At 36.1% G+C, this 21,997-nt stretch overlaps 1 protein-coding gene across 6 annotated transcripts in view; it reads right to left on the bottom strand.

The window, feature by feature from the left end:
• The window catches only part of ntm (neurotrimin), a gene marked incomplete at its 5' end in the record, with an annotated part of 338,748 nt that overhangs the window by 15,273 nt on the left and 301,478 nt on the right, over positions 1-21,997 (bottom strand). For all 6 annotated transcript variants that reach the window (XM_081354266.1, XM_081354267.1, XM_081354269.1 and 3 more), the window contains one exon: positions 6,764-6,889. In XM_081354266.1, the coding sequence (XP_081210392.1) occupies positions 6,764-6,889 (126 nt within the window). The remainder of the gene's footprint in view (positions 1-6,763; positions 6,890-21,997) is intronic.

The following is a 21,997-nucleotide window of genomic DNA, read 5'->3' as shown; positions in this document are numbered from 1 at the left end:
AGAAACTAAGCCCACAGAAGTTAAACAGGCTGGCCTCCACAGTCACATCCTCAGATAGCTTACTCACTGAAGAATACTGCACAAAAATGAATCACCAGTTTGAAACGTCGACCAGAGTGTTTTAGGAGTGCCCAGATGACAAAAATAAAAGTAAAAAGAATACCCATAGATGATAGATTTGGCAGTCTTCTTTATACACAGCTTCAGATGAACCTCGCACTCTCCACATACACCAAAGATAGTGGGGTGAGAAATACAACAGGAACACTCTAGCAGAATTACAAATAAAGAGAAAAAAATGATCAGGATTTTCATAGTTATCATTTTGTGTAAATATGTTGTATTTTGGGGTAAAATCATACCCTATATATTGTATTGTTATATATTGTATTGACAACTCGTCAATTAAATATTTACCATCTTAGATTCTGCATAATTGGATGTTTGTTTATTGTTTTGTTTTTTTACTATATATATATATATATTATATATATATATAATTTAGACTTACCTACAGTATATTGTATTTTTATAAAGAGTTCACAGGCAAATTTACTTTAGTATGTATTTCCCCGGTGTTGAAATCAGGCACTTGTAAATGTCAGGAAACAGAATGTCAATATCCATGCAACCCTGGATCTTTGGTTAGTTGTAAGGAACACTATCAAGTCTAAATGTTAGTTTAAACTGATATAATCGTTTGTTTTTCATTTTCGCAGTTTCCAATATTAAATCCAGCTCTTTTGCTCTGAGGGGGGCTGTTCTGGCGGAAAAGTGACGTCAATGCATACTCTCTATAATGAAAGTCAAAAGGGATCCAAAACCAATACTGGAGTCTGAAAAAAAAAAAAAAAAGAACGCGAGACCCCACCCCAATTCATTTCTTGGTGAACTATCGCTATTCTATCGCTTTAATACATTTGAGCAGACAGATATTCTATCAACAATGCCAAATATCTAGTTTGCTTAGCAGAGTTTTTACCATGAAAAATTGTTATTGTTGTATCAATTGTTTCAGATAACACCGTCTTGAAATTGCAAGTAAAATCAAAGTGAACTGTGACTGGTCACTCATGTCACTCATACAGACTCTTCCTATATAATTATAAAAAAAAAAATAATGTTTTACTACAATAAACTATAAGCTGGACCAGCTTTTATATTGATATTCAAAAGTATGACTATGCTAGATAACAGGTAAATCTAATCTCTAATCTACATAAAACTGTTTTAAAATCACATTTTACAACTATTGGAATGTCCTAGACCTCTAGCTAAAGTAGCTCAGCCCAGTATGAGAGTAAAGTACTGCAGCAAAGCAGAGAGCAAGCCACCAATACTGCAGAGCTGTTGCACACACACACACACACACACACACAAAACCCCAGAGAGTTGGGCAAGGTGCTGAATCAATCCAGGCACAGCTGAATGTGTCATCTTACGAGGGACAGGTTCTCTGTCTGATCCCTCCAGACAGCAGGGCAGGAACGCCATTACCGCACCATCTGATTTCCTTAGCTTCTCTTCTGGATGTGAACCAAACAACAGATTTGCTTAAATCAGAGGTCAGATGATATCCCGTTACCCACTTTTGGTGCACGACACACCTTGCTATGACAATTTATATCCATATCGTTTTCCAGGTGAATGCCACGCACATTCTCAGTTATAAAAGATTTAGCTGCTAAATAATTTAGGAAACAAAAGGTCTATTAACTGACACAAAAAAAAAATACAGACTTGACTAGCGTAAAATCTTATCTACAAACATAGATAGAGTGAGTCACACATATGCCCTGCAGATATTTATTGGCTTTATTCAGCTGAGATTCTTGTCAGCAAAGATAATGCAGTTTGACAGGCTTGCTTTGATTCCAGCCATCAAATATCATCCAGTCCTTGATTCTTTGTTTGACTTAAAAATGTGAAAGCCACATCTGTTACTAATGCTGAAATATGCTTTTGTTTGTGCGAGCAAGTGCAAATGTGTTTGCGGTATATTTGTATGTGGCATATCAGTGTAAACAACGCCCACAATCCAGTTTAATCACCTAATAAATGTGCTGAAATATCTTAATTAGGTCGTTGTTATTCTTTTCAGCTTAAATGCATGTGCAAAATTGGGTGTTTTGGTCAATTCGGCTCTTGAATGGAGACGAGATGGAACAGCGTGCTGTATTTGATTTGAGAGACAATACAAGCTTGAGTAAGAATGAAAAGATAAACACACAGCACAGTGCATTAGCATGAGGTAGTTTGCGGTTCCACAAAGTAGTTCACAGATCCACATCCATCTAAACCCCCGAGGCCATTGCTCAGGAGAGAGAAACAAACCAGACCCGACCAGAGTAGTATCAATCTATAACCCCACTCCAAATGCATTCATTTCACTCTGTGTTTCTGTCACCCCCCCAAAAAAAACTGGAGTCAGCATAGAACCGAGGAGGGGAGGGCAAAAGAAAAATAGAGAGCGAGATCAGCAGAGTAGAACTGTATTAGCAGTTAGGGCTAGCGCTCAGAGGATCATTTGGTTCCTGAAATGAGCTGCCGAACCCAAACACACAGCAGCCTCATTACATAGATGGTTATAAACAGGATTAATGCAATCACAGCTCAATAAAAACCTCAAGCAATGTGCTCCACACAATGTGCTCTTCACTGAGCCAAAACCCTAATTCACGCTGATGTAATAGGAGTGTTAGCTCCTGGGACACAGACGCTCATTAAAAACAATGTTTATTCAAGTCGATTAAACAGTAGCAATGATAAATTAGCAACATTATTGACCCTGTTCCTCACCCAAAGGTAAAACAATGCAGCAGCACAACAACACGTTTACTCTTCCCATACCCACAAAACAACTTAAACGCTGCTTTGTATGAATTGGGTTTTACACAGAAAGAGAAATATGGGATGAATATCCCTTTTTGAAGATTAAAAAAAAATAAGTAAACAACCCTCCCCACCACAGGCTTTTGCTCTGATCACATGAAAGAGAGACCACGCACAGCCCTGCAAATTAACTCAAGTGTGTAATATGTCTATTAAACAGTATCAGGGGATAATAACATTAATATCTTCTATTTATAATTTCTTTTAAGCATAAACGATCCATTTCTTTGCATGTGGAAGGCAGAACACGCAGTTATACACATCCTCCACAAATGCCGACTACTAAATATTCCAGAAAGCCAACTAGTGCAATGCAACTAAAATAAAGGGGATCAAAATGATTCATGCTTTTCTTTAAAAAACAGGTGTGCTAATAATTAAATTATTAAAATAACTGATGATACACACATTTTTATATGAAACATGTATATTTTTAATTGCACCACCATGTTTATGTTATGAATGATTTGTAAATATCTTACACTTCTATAGATGTAAATATGTAATAATGTTCATGTTTTAGATGCTGTCAAAATGACCATACTGTACGTTTCAGTATTTATCAAAAAAAAAATTGTCCTTGTAAATGTTACGCACTGTTCAAATACCTACGTATCAACAAAGAGACACAGGGTCAAAGAGAAACACATTTAGACACAGGGTTGATGTCTGAGGAAAAAAGTCACAACAGATTTTTATAATTCTGTTTTATTGTTGACAAAAATGTAAAAATACTGTGTAGAGTCAAACGTCCATAGGAAATGAATAATGTACAGGTTAATTTGACCACCGTTATGCTTTCTTAGGGTAGTGATAACCTTTTCCCCCAAATATGAAATATCCAAATGCCATTGATGAGGGTCAGAAACCCTACTGTTTGAACTAATGGAATATCAAACAATTCATGGTTTTATTGATAAAATATTTAAAAAGTACATCATGCCAGATCAATTAGACCTACTTTATGCATTCTAGGGTTAACCGGTGTTATTTATTTATTTTTTAGTAAACATACATTCATTTATCTTTAAAGTAAGATCAATTTATAAGATAACTCATTTTCAGAGAATACATTTTAAATTAAGTTTATTTTTCATCCCTCATTGGTACATTTTTAAGCATAATTTTTTTTAAAATATATGCTTAAAAAAAGAAAATACAATGTGGTAAGAAAAAATAAACTTAATTAAAGTCTTACTAATTTAAATGTATCTTATTTAATGGGTGTTTAAACATTTTTAAAGGAAAACAAGAGCTGCAACATAAATACACTGATTCTGTGAAGGGTAAAGTTTACTCAAAGTTTCTGGGAAAATAACATACTCTTCAAGCAAAATAATAGAGCTCACCATAATATTCAGGATTTCAGCAAAAACAACTGGCCCTATACTAAGTTTCAGTTCTTGGTTGTTTAAGACTTTGGGCTTTATCAATAATTCAAATTGCTAATATCCAGACCCACATTGAATCTTAGAATTTGTGCCTGCAGAACTCTGCACATTTCCATATCCACATCCCCTGACCCTAGTGAGAATATTTTGGCTAATCTGATAATGCATGAAAGTATACCCCTCTTTTTTTTTTCTTCTTCTTTTTTTTTTTAAGTTTTAAGCTAAATTACGGTACTTTTCCAACATAAAGACTGCCGCTAATGGCCTTGAAATCACATTTCAGTGCTTTTTATGTAAATGCATTTTCCCACAAATTTCATCTAAACAACATGCTTAATGATCTATCAACCTTTTCTCTATGACATCATCATGATATTTCTCTGTTAGTGTTCACTACAGAGTTCCACACATGAAGGTGAACTCTAGAATGTCATTAAAGCACAAATAACATTGTAGCATGTTTCTTTAATGAGAATGGATGATAGCGGTCCTAGCTGCCCTCTTTAGATTGAGATCTAGATAAGAAAAGGACTTGGTATGATCGTAATCTTGAAAAAAAAAAAACAAAAAAAAAAACTTACAAGCGAGTAATGCGAGACTGGAGATACGGCGCGGGATCACGAAATCTCTCGGGTTTATATAGAGTCCGGCGAAAGAGCCGTGCGGCTTAGAGCGAAGTGCCATTTAAAGGTCGGAGATGTGTACTTACAGAACTAAGTGTGACTGGCAGACTTATTTCAGCCCTTTATTGAAACAATGTGGAAACGCTGCGGTAAATCTAAATGACTGTAGTACGGTGAATGCTCGAGGGAGCAGGTGTGCTTCACATCAACAGGCTCTCTTGTCTGCCTAATACAAATTTTTAAAAGAAACAAATCTCTGACAAGAAACAAATCCTGGTGCTATCGAGATATTAAGATCTTATCGCAGGGGGGTCTGTGTCTTAATTAAGTTTCACACATCGTTTGGATAGCTTCCCACTGATTCCGGCCCCATCAAGATTTCTGGTTGCCAGCTCTTTGGAGATTATGACATGCTTTTACAAAAGCAAATCAGATCTGAGAACCAACAAAGTGTTAAATTGAACTAATGGCACAAAAGCATGGTGTTTATAAGTGGTGTAATGTTACCAATGCCAACACGCCCCACTATTTCAGAGACTAATTTGAGCCACGTCTGTATTTTTAAAGTTTTTGAATCAACATAAAATCCAAAATAACCCCATTTACTTCCTTAATGCATCTTTTTGGTCTTATTGTGAACAATTCATCAGTGCATGGTCCAAATGTTTGTCTGTCTAATATTTAATTAAAACCATTTTGGCCAAACTATTATCAATTGTTTGAGTAAATTTGCATATGGTCTAACTTCATTCTGGTATGTATGGTTTCCATTTATTCCCCCCTATTGTTCTGATTCTAAACCAATATTGCTTACTTTCATCAGTGGAACACAAAAGAGGATGTTTTGAAGAATGGCTCATTGGGCTTTGGCCATTCAATGAAAGTTAGTGGGGTCCAAAACAATACTGGTATAGCTATACAAAGATAATTGTATACATTTCTAAAAAAAATCTTCTTTTATCGCAGAAAAAGGAAAGTCACATCAGTTTGGAAAGACATAAGAGTGAGTAAACAATGTCAGAATATACATTTTGGAGTGAACTATTCCAGATCGAAATCTGGAGACAATGGAAGTATGTAAACATAGCGTCCAAATGATGTGAGGAGTAAATAGGTCGATCCTGTGGTCCAAAAAGGCCCTGACTTGACTGAATCCATTCTGAGAGCTATTCTTTTATTCCTAAAAGCAGCTGAAGCTCTTAGCAGATACATGTACTGTATCATAATGGAATCCTATCTCAAACTCTTTCACTTATCTCAAAATAAAAAAAAGAGCAGTCATTTCTGTGTCACATTAACATTTCAATTACCTGATCCTTGTAACAACACAAAGGAAGAAAAAAGGGAGGGGTGCTGCGTGCATGAGCAGGTACGGCAGTCCAATTGCACCCCATGAATCATAGCGCATTAAAATGCAGTTTTTTCCCTGATTAAGTGAAATGGTGCACAGCAGAACAGAGCTGTAGACAGGCCCAAATGGAGCTGATTTGTTCATGTGGCCTGAAGATAAGCAAAATGGACCACTCAGCTTGTACTGTGCATACACAAACACACACATACACATGTACACATCCACACACACATACAAACACAGACGCATACAGCTCTCAGTGAAAAAGACACCTGATATATTATCTTACTCATGCTTAATATGTCAGTGGGATATGGTATTTTGCTAAATCATCAAGGGAAAAAGTGCACTGTTCTTGTAATGGGAAAAACACATCAGCAGTGCTGGACCATTATTGAGGATTCTGGTTTCATTTTGAAGGCAAAAACTATTGACTAGAGGTTTGCTCACTTTTCAGAGATTATGTTAAATATGTTCTTCCCATAGAGGTATGATATGCATCTTACCAGAAGGTGATATCTTCCTCCAAACGATGGCAGGTTCTGGTTTTCCGTTAGCCAGGCACATCAAAGTGACGTTGGAGCCTTCGTTCACCACGAGATCCTTTGAAAGGTTCACAATCTTTGGAGGAACTGTAAAACAAAAAGCAAAGTTATGTTAAAAGCCCAATTTCGAATGGCCACTTTAATCATTCTACTATGTACACTTTATACATATCTATGAGTAACTTTGCAACTACATGTCAACTCACACTCAGATAATTTGCAGACTGTTAGGTTAGGGTTAGGATTAGTAGAATAAGTTGACTTGAACTTGCAAGTTACTTACAGTCAGTAAAATATATTTTGGGGAGCATCAAAATAAAGTGTAAGCAGACAGTCTACTAATACTCTGACTGTTAGTTCACATGTTGTTGCAAAGTTAGTAAAATGTCTAAAGTGGAATATCGAAATAAAGTGTTATTGTACCAAAAAATGTTTTTACAATAGTGAATGTTAGTAATGATACACGAAACTCTTTATCAAGAATATAGACTGCCATAGTTCAGAAATCAATGGTCTTTTCCACAGAGCATGCAAACATAAATTTAACATTTAAAAAATGTAACTGTGACAACTTACATTCAAGGTATGTTCAAACATATTTTTAATTAAATCATACATTATTTAAACAGTGATCTCTCTTGAAAAAGTTACGTTTTGGTGGGTCTTTAATTTTTTTGGTGGGGCTTGACATTTTGATTTTTCAAAAATTTACAATAAATATTACAGAAAAGCTCTGTAACATATTTGATGGGTACCATTACTTTCTGGTGAAGAGAAATAGCAAACTAGACACATTACACAAAGTTGATTTATTGATTGCCTTTGCACTTTGAACACAATTTAAACAGACTGCAGAGCAAGCCACAATTCATGCCTTTATGAGGGCCTTGCAGACCTAAAGAAAATCTACAACTCAGCAAAACTAAAGATGTTACAAATACTTTATTTAGTTACCCTACTGGGAATGGTGATAAAGGGTGTCGACATCCTCCCTTCAGGAGAACAAATTATGGCCTACTTTTAAAAAGGAGTGTTAAACATTTACTAGAACACTCAAAGAGTGTTCAAATTAACAATCAAATGTTTTTTTTTTTTTTTTGGAGTTAGATTTAAAAAAGGTGTCAAGGAAACTACTTTAAAACTTACTTTTTTTATTAAAAAAAAGAATGCTAAGCTATACGCAACTGCTAATATAAAGCAGTTTTTGAATCAACATCTCAATTAAGGTGAAAGCATTAAATTTGATCAATTTAGATTAAATACTATATAAAACTAAAATGGAGAACACATCATAATTCACATTGAAATATAAAGTCAAAACAATTGCGAACAGCTGCATTCACCTGAATACAGTATACATTTAAATTTGCATATTTAACCAATATATAAACATATTGTGTATTTTCTACAATGTTTATTTTCACCAGCACTGATTTAGATACAAGCGTTACACTTTAGCCAAAGCACTTGTTATTTGTATTGCACTTGTACATTTTTAATTTATTTAAACTACACTATCATTAAAAAGTTTCGGGCAGTAGTTTTTTTTTTTTTTTTTAAAGAAATTAATACTTTTAAGAAATTAATACTCTTATTCAGCAATGATACATTAAATTGATCAAAAGTAACAGTAAAAGGCATTTATAATGTACAAAAATAAAATAAAAAATGTAATAAATAAAAAATAAAAAAATAAAATATATATATATATATATATATACATACATACATATACACAGTATATACAGACCCTTTCCAAAAAAATTGAATATCATGGAAATGTTTATTTATTTCCATAATTCCATTCAAAATGTTAAACTTCCATAGATTATAGATTCAGGGCCCACAACTTAAACGATTTCAAGTATTTAGTTGATTATTTGTACATAATTTGGGCTTCCAGCTCATTAAACCGACGAAAACAAGATTTAAAAAAATTAGGATATTACATGAAATCACACAGTAATTACACAGTGATACCATGGTCATTGAACCAGGTTTTGGTTCGTTTGGCAGTGTGGGCAGGTGCAAATCCTGCTGGAAAATGAAGGAAGCATGAAGTGCTCTAAAAATGTCCTGGTAGACGGCTGCGTTGACTCTGGATTTAATAAAGCACAGTGGACCAAAGTCCTCTTTTCTGATGAGAGCAAATTTTGCATCTCATTTGGAAACCAAGGTCCCAGAGTCTAGAGGAAGAATGGAGAGGCACACAATCCAAGATGCTTGAAGTCCAGTGTGAAGTTTCCACAGAGTGAGTTGGTTTGGGGAGCCATGTCATCGGCTGGTGTTGGTCCACTGTCCACTCAGCGCAGCCGTCTCTACCAGGACATATTCAGAGCACTTCATGCTTCCTTCAGCAGACAAGCTTTATGGAGATGGTGACATCATTTTCCAGCAGGATTTGCACCTGCCCACACTGCCAAAAGAACCAAAACCTGGTTCAATGACCATGGTATCACTGTGTAATTACTGTGTGATTTCATGTAATATCCTAATTTTTCTAAATACTGTTTTCTAAATTTCTAAATACTGTTTCCAAACTTTTTAACAGTAGTGTGGACATCCTTTTCCCTTCTGGTTATTATGAAAATCCTTGAAGAAAACATTAATATGGATATTCAAATGAAGTGAAATCCAGTTTGTTGGAGGATCTTAGAAGAATCAAGATGGTTGAGTTCTTGCTTTTGGCACAGGCACCCTGAGGATTTCACACACACACACACACACACACACACACACACACACACACACACACACACACACACACACACACACACACACACACACACACACACACACACACACACACACACACACACTATTTTGAGTACAGTACTATACCATGAACCTTTACAAGTCTTTCCTCACAAAACCTTGGCTCATATTATAAAAATTGTCCTGCAACATAAAGGTCTGTTAAGTTAAAGGTCAGTATAATGTTTCCAATCTCTGGAGAGGATCCTGCACTTTTGCCTCGATGATGGCCGGCAAAATATGTTTGACTTGACTGCCGTAACGGTAGAATAAAGTCCTTTAGAGGCCATTAACTAATTCCCTCCACTGTAAATGAAGATCCACAACGAGCCTTAGCAGAAATGCTTCTGTTGAAAATTAATTCAACAAATGCCTTCAGGCAGTGTACGCACGATATCTCATTACGTGAAACCTTACAAAACAAAACACACAGTGTATGAGCACGCTGCTTTAAACAATTAGCATTATCATTAAGCCTTCATAAGTGATGTTCTCAGTAAATGTAATAATAGGTGGCACTGATGGTATGATCAGAAAACTACCAGTGTCGTTTGACACATCATGTTCTGCCATTGAATACAGATGTTATTTTGACACGTGTACTCTGTCAAGTGATTTGGTTTTGCATTTCAAAACCGAGACAATTCAAAGGTTGCCGTAACCGTCAGAGCTGGTACCAACAAAGCCAGGCAGTACCACTGTTTTATCCTGTTTTAGTCACTAAAGACATGTTCCTCCAGAGACACTCCGCTATAAATAATTCATTTAATGTCAGTCTAAGTGTATGTCCTCTTCATATGTGACAGAGAGCCAGTCTTTTTTGACAAGTTAACAATTTTCTCCAGTTTGTAACATACAGGGTAAACAATCTGTTTGTTTCATGACAAATCAGAGAGAGCCCTTAAAGATTTTTAAAGTTTTGTGACTTTTAGTCCATGTCAATTAGCTTTGAAGCTCATCTACACACCAATAGACAAAATACAATTTTAACAGACTACACATGTAATCTGTTTGCAAATGACATTTCTGACCTAACACAGCCATATACAAATTTTAACCTAATAAATAGATAGTAAGAGAACATACACCTTCCCACTAGCAAGAAGTCTAACCAAAGCACATTCTCAGTAATCACAAGAGTCAGATTGTCTTTACAGACAGTTTGTCCAAATCAAACCCAGACACCATGTTGAGCAAAAGTTATGTTTTTTCCAAACTTTGTATAGAGAAATTAAATCATCATCGTCATCAAAGTTCAACAAGTTAGGGAACATTTCATTCATAGATATACAGCAGACTGCTTAAATTAATATTATTAAATATAATTATTATTAACAAAAATGATTAGGCAAGGATACATTAAATTGATCAAAAGTGACATTAAAGACATTTATGTTACAAAAAAATATATATCTAAAATAATAAATTCTTCCTTTAGATCTTCCTATTCATCAAATAATCCTGGAAAAAAAATATATATCAAAGTTTGCATAAAAAAAAAATTATATATAAATATAAAGCAGCATACTAACCCTATTGATAATAGTAAAAAAAAAATGTTTCTTGAGCAGCAAATCGGCCATCACAGGAATAAATTAATGTTAAAATATATTCATACAGAAAATTGCTATTTTATATTGTAATTTTTTATCACAAAATATTACTGTTTCTGTTGTGTTTGATCAAATAAATGCAACCTTGGTCAGCAGAAGGGTGCTTTCACACATGGCCCGACCCAGAGTTCGATTGCTCCACCCTCCACCTTCCTCTGCTGGTCTCTGATCACATTACATTATTTGGGTCCGAATCTCGGTACACTTGCATCAAGCTGCAGCCGTGTACCCATGATGCTAGGTAATGGCTATGAAGGAAAAGGTGCCAAAATGAGTATTTTGTTGTTGTTGTTGTTTTTGTTACTTTTGGTATTGTTTCCAAAGGATCAGCACATAACAGCACATGCATCTATATGCTATATACCATTCCATTTCTACAAGCAAAAATGAGATAAACACTCTCTCTGCTTATAGTGTGTCAGCCCTGCTTTACAGGAAAGTGAGTGAAAAGTACACACACAAAGTTTTATCGAACCAAGTGTCATCAATGGTGGTTCACTTCCGCGATATAGTACGATTGCAGTCATACGGTGCGCACCCAAAAGTGCAAGTGTGAAGGCACCCTAAGAAACCTTTTTCAAAAACATTTACATTTAATTCCGACCCTAAAACTTTAGAACTGTAGTGTATGCAAGAGTGTTTTGTGCAGATTCACAAAAAAATTGAAATACAAAATTTAAACCTAATGATAACAAAAAGTTACTTTTCTTTTCTTTAATAAAATGAACTGAATGCATTAACAATTAACTACAAAACAGGGGGATTAATTATTATTAAATATTTTAAACGAGGCTTCATTCGTGAAGAAATTATAATTGCTGAATGTGCAGATTTTTGAAGAAATTCATCACTTCCATAATGAAGGAAAAAAAATGTATATAAAAACTTCATCTAAATGCAAAATGCAAAATCTTCATCCAGCAGCAAGAAGATACATTTGATTATCTGTAGCCTAGAATGTTAAATGTGTTTTGCTCACTATTATAAATATGGCAAGCTTAAAGTCATCCTAAAAAAGAAAAGCATAAAAGGCAATGTGTACTATTTAGAGCCTCCACACAGCTCTTTAACAGCAGATTCCAGCAAACCCGCAGCACACAAGCTCTGTTTAACGACAAACTGTAACAGTCACCAAAGGAACCATATGAAAGTTAATAAGAGAACTGTTTACAACGGCACAGTGACCCTCTGTATGACAATGACAGTCAGAGTGAGGAATGATTCTATCACTGCATTTATGACTTGTGTCTTGGAACGATAGCGTGTATCTTTGCGAGCCATTTTCCTGATATGGATGGACGGAATGCAACTCAGAGCCATTTCCAAAGCCAATAAAGGGCTTACAATGAGTGTTCTTCCTTTATATTGCACAGACTCTCACACACTCACCAAGAAACATGGCCGTTTGGGGATGTGTGTGTGTGTGTGTGTGTGTGTGTGTGTGTGTGTGTGTGTGTCACCAGATTGGATTCTCCAGCCTCTGTATGAGGTAAAGCATGTTAAATTGCATTTTAATAGAGTCATACCATCCTCTTACTTTTGATGCCGGATTTCTGAGCTTCAAAGAGATCCTCAGTTGACAGGAGGAGCAATTGAATAGAAATAACTTGGCATATCGCAGACTATTCCCAAGATTTGACCTCAGCTTTCCATAACTGAGATGTAGAAATCCTCAGTAAGGCATGATATGGATGATGAAATATGAATAGAAAACTAACTATCAAAACAAAACCACAAAATTAACCATATATGTGTATGATTCAGAATATTAGAGTTTTGGTTTGGTTGAACAAAAGGACAAAAATCTGGCAGACCAGATCCGCTGGCAGATTTTCAACAATCCATTAATAAGCACTTCATTATGATGATCAGCAGCAACTGAGAGCACCATTAATACGGTTAAGTTTATCACAAAATCATCACCACTAATTGTTTTAGATGAAAAAAGAATTCAATAATGAAAGGACAGACATTTATCCTAGCTATAATTCTACAGGGTTAGGGGCTTCTACATCAGTGTTATTCACCTTTCACCTATTCACATTCACCTCTGATTTTAGGGATAAGTTATGGGTAGGTTTAGGGGTAGGACAAAATTTTGGACAGGAACGTTTTTCAAGGCAAGGCAAGGCAAGTTTATTTATATAGCACATTTCATACACAATGGTAATTCAAAGTGCTTTTGAATTACCATTGTTTTTTGAACCATTTTTGTACCATTGTTGAATTACCATTGTTTGAATTACCATTGTTTTCTTGATTTTTCAGGATCAAGAAAATATGTTGATCCGGGAACATGACTTATTTGGCAAAAACACTGTGACTATATTACTTTTTATGTTTTAAAAAGGGGGTGGGACGTGAGATGGCAAGGGGGGTCTGCCAATAAAAGACGCAAAAAAAAAATGTATGGAGCCCCTAAAGGGACATGGTGGTGGAAAAAATTTGGGATGGGAGAAAAAAAATATTTTTCAAATCTTTTGCGATCTCTCACAAAACTTTTGCGCTCCCTCGTGAAACTTTTGTATTCTCTCACAAAGATATTTGTGTTCCCCGCAAAACTTTTGTGTTCCCTTGCAAAACTTGTTGTAAGCTCGGACAAACACTTCCTGTTTAATGTCCTGCTGGCAGTGTTTCAGACTGCTCCGTACATTACCAATGGAGTGGTTCATAGTCAAATATAAAGACATGCGGTCAGTGCTTAGTTCAAGGAGTTCACAAAAGTTGCCAATATATTCACAGATTCGAACTTCCCGGATCAATAACCCGTGAGCTAAACGTTGTTAAAACACAAATGACATATATTTCCAATCATAGTAACGTAGACAACAAGCTAAAACCCAATTTTCCTCAAAACGAGCTTTATAATATAAATTGATCTCTATATGAGCAGGCGGTTGAGAGACAAGTCCGAAGGGACTGTCTGCAATCACTAAGATGGATTAGAACCCAGAACCTCTGGCACGCTTAACACTAGATCTACCACCAGTCTATTAGGACACACGAACATCAAAAGTACATCAAGATGTCAAGACTCTCAGGACGAACAATATATTAGCTATATTATAGATGCAAGGATGAAACTATCACATTAAACATGAGATCTATGTCGATAAATTAAACTCACTGTACTACTGAAATTGATTTCTGGACATTTTTTGTGCATAAGTTACTGTACAAATACACAAAAAATGCAGAGAGTGATTTTCTTTGTCTTTTGTTCTTTGATTAACATGACAGACAGCAGCAGGAATATTAGACTGCTGTCACTTTAAGAGTTAAGAGTCAAAAGGCTCAACGCGACCGCCGACTTTGTTTGCGTGCAGATTAATTTCCACCTATTTTAGACAGCCTAGTATTTTGGTATTGCATCACTCATATCTCTTAAACGTTTAAAATGGAGTTTAGGAAGATGTATGTAACCACAACCATTAGATTTGAATAGCTCTTAAAGCCTTATCTTTTGTCAAAAGGCTCAACGTGACCGCAGACTTTGATGAACACTGCTGGCAGCGGCGACGTCTGTGTCCGTACCATTCTTATCAATGACAGCGTAACCTCGTATCTCCCTGCTCCCAAGTCATAAATCTCGTATCTCTGATTAAAAATGATTTTGGGGAAATTTTGTGTTAATGTTAGAATACAACAGTATACAAATGTTTACAAATGTTGGTATACAAATGTTTCATATTTGACTGGTTTGCTGCCAATAAGCCAGTGATATTTCGGAGTCAACACAAAGGATAACAATTAGCCTTGTTCCAGCCAGATGATCTCTTACTGCAAGTGTCCACTGGTGCGGAAGAAACCCGCTCAATACTGCTTAAAACTCTAGTGGTCTGCAGCTTTGGGGCTGTGTCTGTAAAATGCAGAGTAGTGTGGATGCCTTCAGAATGGTTAATGATTGCTTTCAATATGTGGTCAATAAAGTAATCATATTTATGCACAATAACAGTGCAAACTTTACCCTTGTTTACCCAAAGTATAGAGTAAATTTAATAAACATTTGTTAACCTAGCCACAATGATTTTTCAAAATCTGAATTCAATAGCAACAGTGTGCACTGAATACACCAAAAAATCCAGAACTATTGGTGGATTTTGAAACTTCTGACAAACTGACTTTACCTCACTGGCTGCCACCCTCTATATCTCTTTTCCCATTTGAATAAAGTTGTACATTTCTCAACTTTTTGATGCTCTTGGTGGTTGCTCTTGCTGGTTGCTCTGCTGTCAATCCCCCACGTGAGCACGTCACTCAACTCCCATGGAGAATGAATTGAAAACACCTGCTCAACTCCATGCCAGTGGACCCATATGGTTACGGACTAAATTACATGGAGCCAGTGATTCTGGAAGGGGAGTTAGCTGATAAAACATCTACCATCTGAAAATATACTTCCAGTATGCTACGGCTCCATTCTTGTCATACAGTCATGGACACGTGTCATATTACAGTAAAACAACATGTTATTTTTGTCTTCTGTGGCACAATAAACATGTCAGTGTCACCAGTTGTTTGATAAGCACAGCGAGTTTGGGACAGAGGAAATCAATCTGTGTTTCATTGCTGTCACAAGAACCTAAAGACCAGCAGTGGCAGAGCTCTGTTCCAAAACCTAGCGAGTTTCCTCGCTGCACACTGCCAAAATAGGCAGGTGCCTATACTAAAACTAAAACAATATAAGAATTTGAACATATCTCCCACCCTATGTCACTGGTCAGGCTAATAGTTAGGCCCGCCCCTAACCCCACACCATAGGCTGAACCAAAGTTGCTGTTGTCAGGCTGAGCAGGTTTTTCGGGGAAATCAAAGACAACAAATTACTTATACAGGTAGCTGTCTCTGCATCTGGATGGGATGGATGGGAAAAGCACTCCAACATGGAAAAAAATCACATATTTCTCATTCAAAAGCATTTGGCAAACATGATCTCAGTTAGAAACCAGTTTATTGTTCAGTTGATGTAACTAAAACTAAATAAAAAATGATATAGATACATTATAGAATATACAGTATACACTTCACTTTCAATATTAAAATAAATAAAAAAGTTTTATAACCAACTTTCACCTCATCTGTCATCTTGGAGTTCAGTGCAATGCATTCTGGGATTGGCTACTTCATTAAGGATAGCTACAACACATTTCTAGCTTAAAATTTGTTTAGAATTTTTCTCTATTCGTTTCAGATAAAAGCATCTGTTGAATGCATACATAAAGTAAATGTAGAATTCGGGCAAACCGAGGTATCAACAAATATGTCCGAAAGCTGTTGAAATGAGCTTTGAACAGAATAATTCTGAGGAGAAATGTCTTGATTTTTGATTTCTGTCTGAACAAGGCATGTTTAGAGTTGCTTCCTGGTTCTCAAACTTTTCATAAAATGACTCATTTCTATTGATTTACATTCATTAATATTTCACACACTTGTGCACTCTTTCTTCAAGGATCAATAGTCACACGATCAATAGTGAAACCATTCACAATGCACGTGAATACAAATGAAATAACATGTTGCCGTTCTGTTGTGTACAAACAGCATTTGATTTTGACTTGTTCCTATGTAAAGCTGATATAATGGCTCTGCTCTGTGACCAAAATAAACATCTACATTATGAATACACAAGACCCTAATATTTGAAACACAGCTGCAGGAACCATGTTTGCATCCAGTGAAAATGTCAGATAATTTGACATGCAAATGATGACCTCTTTCAGACGCTGATTACTATGCAAAGTCTTTAATCAGGGAATGAATTTTGACTTCATCTGCTTCTTCTATACAACACATTCGCTGGATTTTTGTTCCTCAAAAAAAATAAAAATAAATACGAAAAGCAGCTTTGGCCATCCCCGGCTCTTTGCTGGGCTAGGGGGGTATCCCGAATATCGTTGGACTCTCTCCCCATCACAGCTTGGATATAATCCTGCCCTCTAGGTATGTGACAGAAACAATTTAAAGACAAATGCAGATGGGCTACATCATAGTCCCTTAAGAAAGGGTTTTATATATCAGCTTTATGGCTTTTAGGAAATACTGTTCACATGTTTCTCTCCTTTTTCACACTTTCTACTTTAAGTGCAGTAATTTGTCTTTGAAAGTAAGTTTCTTCCATCTCTGTTTATTTAAAGCGTTTCTTCTCACTCATTTGTCATTATAGAAGTTGTCGATATAAGCTACTAGAAGACGAATTGGTAGAAATATGTAGAAACATCAAGTAACAACATTATTTCAAGTAAAACTAACTCTATTGATTTATCATTATCATGAAATAAAGTTACTCAAGACTTGGGTCTCCCACCCTATGTCACTGTTCAGGCCAATAGTTAGCCCCACCACAAACTTCACACCATAGGCTGAACCAAAATTGCTGTTGTCAGGCTGGTCAGGGAGCTTTTTATAAGGAAACCAAAGCCAACAAATTACTGTCTCTGCATCTTAAGTTGGGATGGGGAAAGCATTCCAACATGGAAAAAAAATACACATTTCTCATTCAACAGCATTTGGCAAACATGATCTTAGTTAGCAACCAGTTTATCCAATAAACATAGGAAAATAACCAATCTATAATGACATGAAACTGAGGCCAACAGATTTCTCTAAGAAAGATGCTACGGCGAGTGTGTATGACATGCTACATCTGCAGGAAGACATTCTGAGAGCGCCACTGAAGCCAACAGCCGTGAGGCAACTGCTGTCTTTCCCTTCATAAATGTGGATGACAATGGCAGTGACAGCTCAGACCAGCTTTATAAAGATTAGGAGGAGTTGGCTTTGTTTCTCCTTGACCTTATTATACATCAACAACTGCATGTAGGGAAATATGACGGTTTGACTGGTATTCTGAGCGAGACCTCTGGAGCACGGCTATTTTGATTAGCATGAATTAGTTTTGGTGTTAACACGGTTCGCCTCTGCAAACATGATCATAGCGCAGTTCACTCCCACGCTGACACGATGTGCCGGAGAACATAAATTAATGGCTGTGCGGAAAAACAGGAAATGCAGATCAGATTTAAGTATAAAAATAATAGATTAATGTTTTTCATTCAAATAACATTCAGATAATGTTTTATGGTATTAGAGTAAGAGAGAGAGACAGACAAATAGTAAGAGAAAACGAGAGAGACTGAGAAAGAAACAAGCATAAAGATGAAAACATCTTTGATGTTTAATGGGACTTCCCACTGAAGCACGTACGACGTCATGATTCAATCCGCGGACTGTTGCATGATGACAGCACGGTCAAATCTTATTGTCATGATGATTTCACGTTCACACACACTATTATAACAGCGGTTCTCAACTGATTTGGCCATGGGACCCATATTTTCCCATGGTCATTAAGCTGCAACCCAAATGTTTAGGAACTTGAACCAAGAAATTATTTCTCAAAAATGGTTGACACACACAAGCACTTTACTTAACATGCACATAAACTGTAAGAATATCACTAACACTGATGAATTTAACAGGCTATTAAATAGCAGTCTCAAACTAGTTTTTGTTAATATAATGAAGTAAGTTGGTATGAGCCACCACAGTTATCAAAAATAAAGAAAAAAAACACTAAGTGAAAATAAAGGGTTAAGGTTACAGGAAATACAGTTACCTAAGTAAATACACAAAGCTAAAATGAACAGTTAATAAAACATATGGACACTGATCCTGATGATTAGAATGAGCATCATACATGATGCACCAGTTACATCATTTATTGGTACTTTTTGGTATATCGCAGGTTCGTAATTTAATTTGCTCTTTATAAATAGTAGGGCTGCACGATTAATCAAAATGAAACCCCACGCGATTTGGCAAAGGCTGCGATTATTTTGTTCGCAGCTTGTCAGTGCTGCAAATGCTGCTACATCTGAAAGCCAGAGGGCGCTCTTGCACAGAAACTTCAAATATGCCCTGCAGAAGTAAGATAGCGCACGTCATTCCAGGAACGAAATCCCTATGGGCATCATACTATCGCTGTAGCTAAATAAATAGAAGATTAGGGCTGCACGATACTGGGAAAATATGCGATATGCAATATTGTTGTTGAGTATTGCGATAACGGTATTTCTTGCGATATAACATTTCCCTAGAGAAATGCTATTTTTATTACGTTTTTTTTTATCATTTATATATGTAATGATCATACTAAAATAAACAGGTAGGCTAATAGATATTCTTCTGATCTTCTGTTTTTTCATAAGGAGTTAACGTTACACATGCAACACTTTGATTAATGGTTTTCTGTGAGACTCTGTTATTGTTACTTGGCATTTCGTTAGCAGTTTTGGTAGATTTGGGCTTACACTTTTTGAAGTCTTCATATAGCTCGCTGAGGTTGCGTTCCAGATGACTGTGGAGATTAGTTTCCTCTCGACGTGGCCAAAATTGTTCGGCACGACTTAGTGACACCGTTACTTATGTTCACATATCGCGTTTTTTGCGTGTGCAAATTCGTTATTTCAAATGCAGGCACACGGTAAGCGCACTCAAAATGGAAGCACATTTTTCCAGCTATGCAGTCAGTACCGGATACAGAATTGATTAGTTTCATCTCTCGAGTATTCGGGTTTGAGTCGTTCGGTTTTATGTCACGTAACTGCATGTTGTTATTAGGCTCTATATAGGTATCTTTATCAAAGTGATTTTCCCCATGATAGATAAAGCATTACTAACTCTTTAGTACCACATTCATATGGAAAAGAACCATCATGACAGAAATTCTAAAAATTATAAATTGAAGGAAATAAAAAAAGCTATAATCTGAGACCAAAAATGCAGCATGTAAATGTTAAAAAAAAAATGCGGACTATGCGATTGTTTATGAGAACGTTTGGGAAATATTAACTCATTTATGTGTCCAGTGCTGATACATCATGTCACGTCACAAAAGAACGAAAGACTCAGAAGAATCAGACCCGAAGACTCAAGAGGTGAACTAATCATTTCTCTTTCCGGTACTGACAGCATAACCTCTATGAGACTGACAGGAAGAACGAAAGACTCGGACCCGAACCTGAAGACTCGAGAGATTAACTAATCATTTCTGTTTCCAGTACAGAACCTATAGGATGTTGCGCATGCGCGGTCAACACAAAATGAACGAATCACTCTGAGACAACTCGGTAGTCCAGAGTCCTATTAAAGATTCGTTCAAAATGAATGAATCGTTCATGAGTGACCAACCCATCACTACTCGCTTGGCACATTAGTTGTGTTCCTATGGTAATGCTGGCATTTTAATCTCATAAATGTTGACTGCTTTGGTAAACAGAATTAATAATTAAAGACATGTTTGCATGTATGTTGTATTTGGGAGTTTTCAGGAGGTTATGTACAGTAATGAATTTTTTGTGTGTGTGTGTTGTTTAAATGTATATATACATTAGTCAAAATGACTGTATATTTGTCATTTTGAAAATACATTAATCCAATTCAGCTGCAATGCTTGCAATGAGACTTAAAAAAATCAATTACATAAACATCAAAAAAAAATTTGTGCAGAACTTCATTTACTAAACCCTTAATGAGCTAATCTCTAGTTGATGCTTTTAACAAGGTCAGCAGTGAGTTGTGCGGCTGTAAATATTTGCCTTCCAGTGCCCTCACAGGCACTGAGAAAGACGAACCATGTCCTTTATTTGTATTCGTGACGACGGTAGAGATTTACGCTGTTTATCACAAGCAGGTGTTCGCAAAACCACTCCCAGTGTTTACATAATACCTGCTTATTCAGGTTATTACGAACTCATTTCTCACGATAAATTTGATGTGCGGGGGCTGTGACTCTGCATACGGAGCAGCAAATTGGATCTCTATTCAAATGTGCAGTTTACACTGTAAAGATAGAGAGCAGCTGAGGGCTTTCTCTGTCTGTCTGCCACCAACTGCGGTTATAGCCACGCACCCCAATCAGGGATGCGCGATTCCCTCCAGCTCTCCATGTGCTGTTTGGTAACTGTGGGTTACAGTTGTATTTCTGTCAGTGTGCTGTTGTGTCCAGGTATTGTGCAGAATCTGACCTCCGTGCCGAAACATCTCTTCACACTCTCAATCAAGGCAGTATTCTGGAACTACGTTACCAAGGCAACAGGGCAGATGACTTGGATCTGCTAAATGCTCGGCTTGAACGGACCGATTGTGCTATACGGAATGCTAAAGCAAAACATGTCTTGATGCTAACTGGAAGTCTTTGATATAATATTGCACAAGATTGTTTGATATATTAATACGAAAAGTAGATTTTTACGTTTCTGAAGAAATTTGAGTGGTGCTTGCCAGGAGGCTGTTTTAAAAAAGTAGACATATGAATGAAATGTTGTTTGGTCAATATTAAACAAGGATTTGATCATGCTGTAAAGTGTAATAACAACAATCACCAGGCCGTTGGCTCCCTCTGCAGGCCTTTGTTATAATGTACATAAATTGATTATGTTTATATTATGTATATTATATTATGTATTTTAACAGTTTTTTTCAATAAAACCATACAATCACTTACTTTTGATACTTTTGTTGAACCAATTGCCTCATTGTTATTATATAGGCCTATGTATTTTAAGTCATTTTAAAGGCTGTTGTTCACTTCGGTCTATTTTTTTTTATTACCACAAAATGTATTATCAGATTACTCGATTAATCTTCAAATAATCAACAGATTACTCGATTACCAAAATAATCGTTAGTAACAGCCCTAATTCAGATTATCTAGACAAACTTTGTCAAAAACTATAGTGATGTAAATTTCTTTGGATTTCAACTGCTTTCTTTGAATTTCAGTTGTTAAGATTTGAACTCCTGTAATACAAAAAACTCATGTGACTTT

This window comes from Scardinius erythrophthalmus (genome assembly GCF_964197995.2).
Source record: "Scardinius erythrophthalmus genome assembly, chromosome: 23".
NCBI classification, from domain to species: domain Eukaryota; kingdom Metazoa; phylum Chordata; class Actinopteri; order Cypriniformes; family Leuciscidae; genus Scardinius; species Scardinius erythrophthalmus.
Note: the sequence above shows the minus strand (reverse complement) of the source record. Positions and strands in the feature narration are given on the sequence as shown.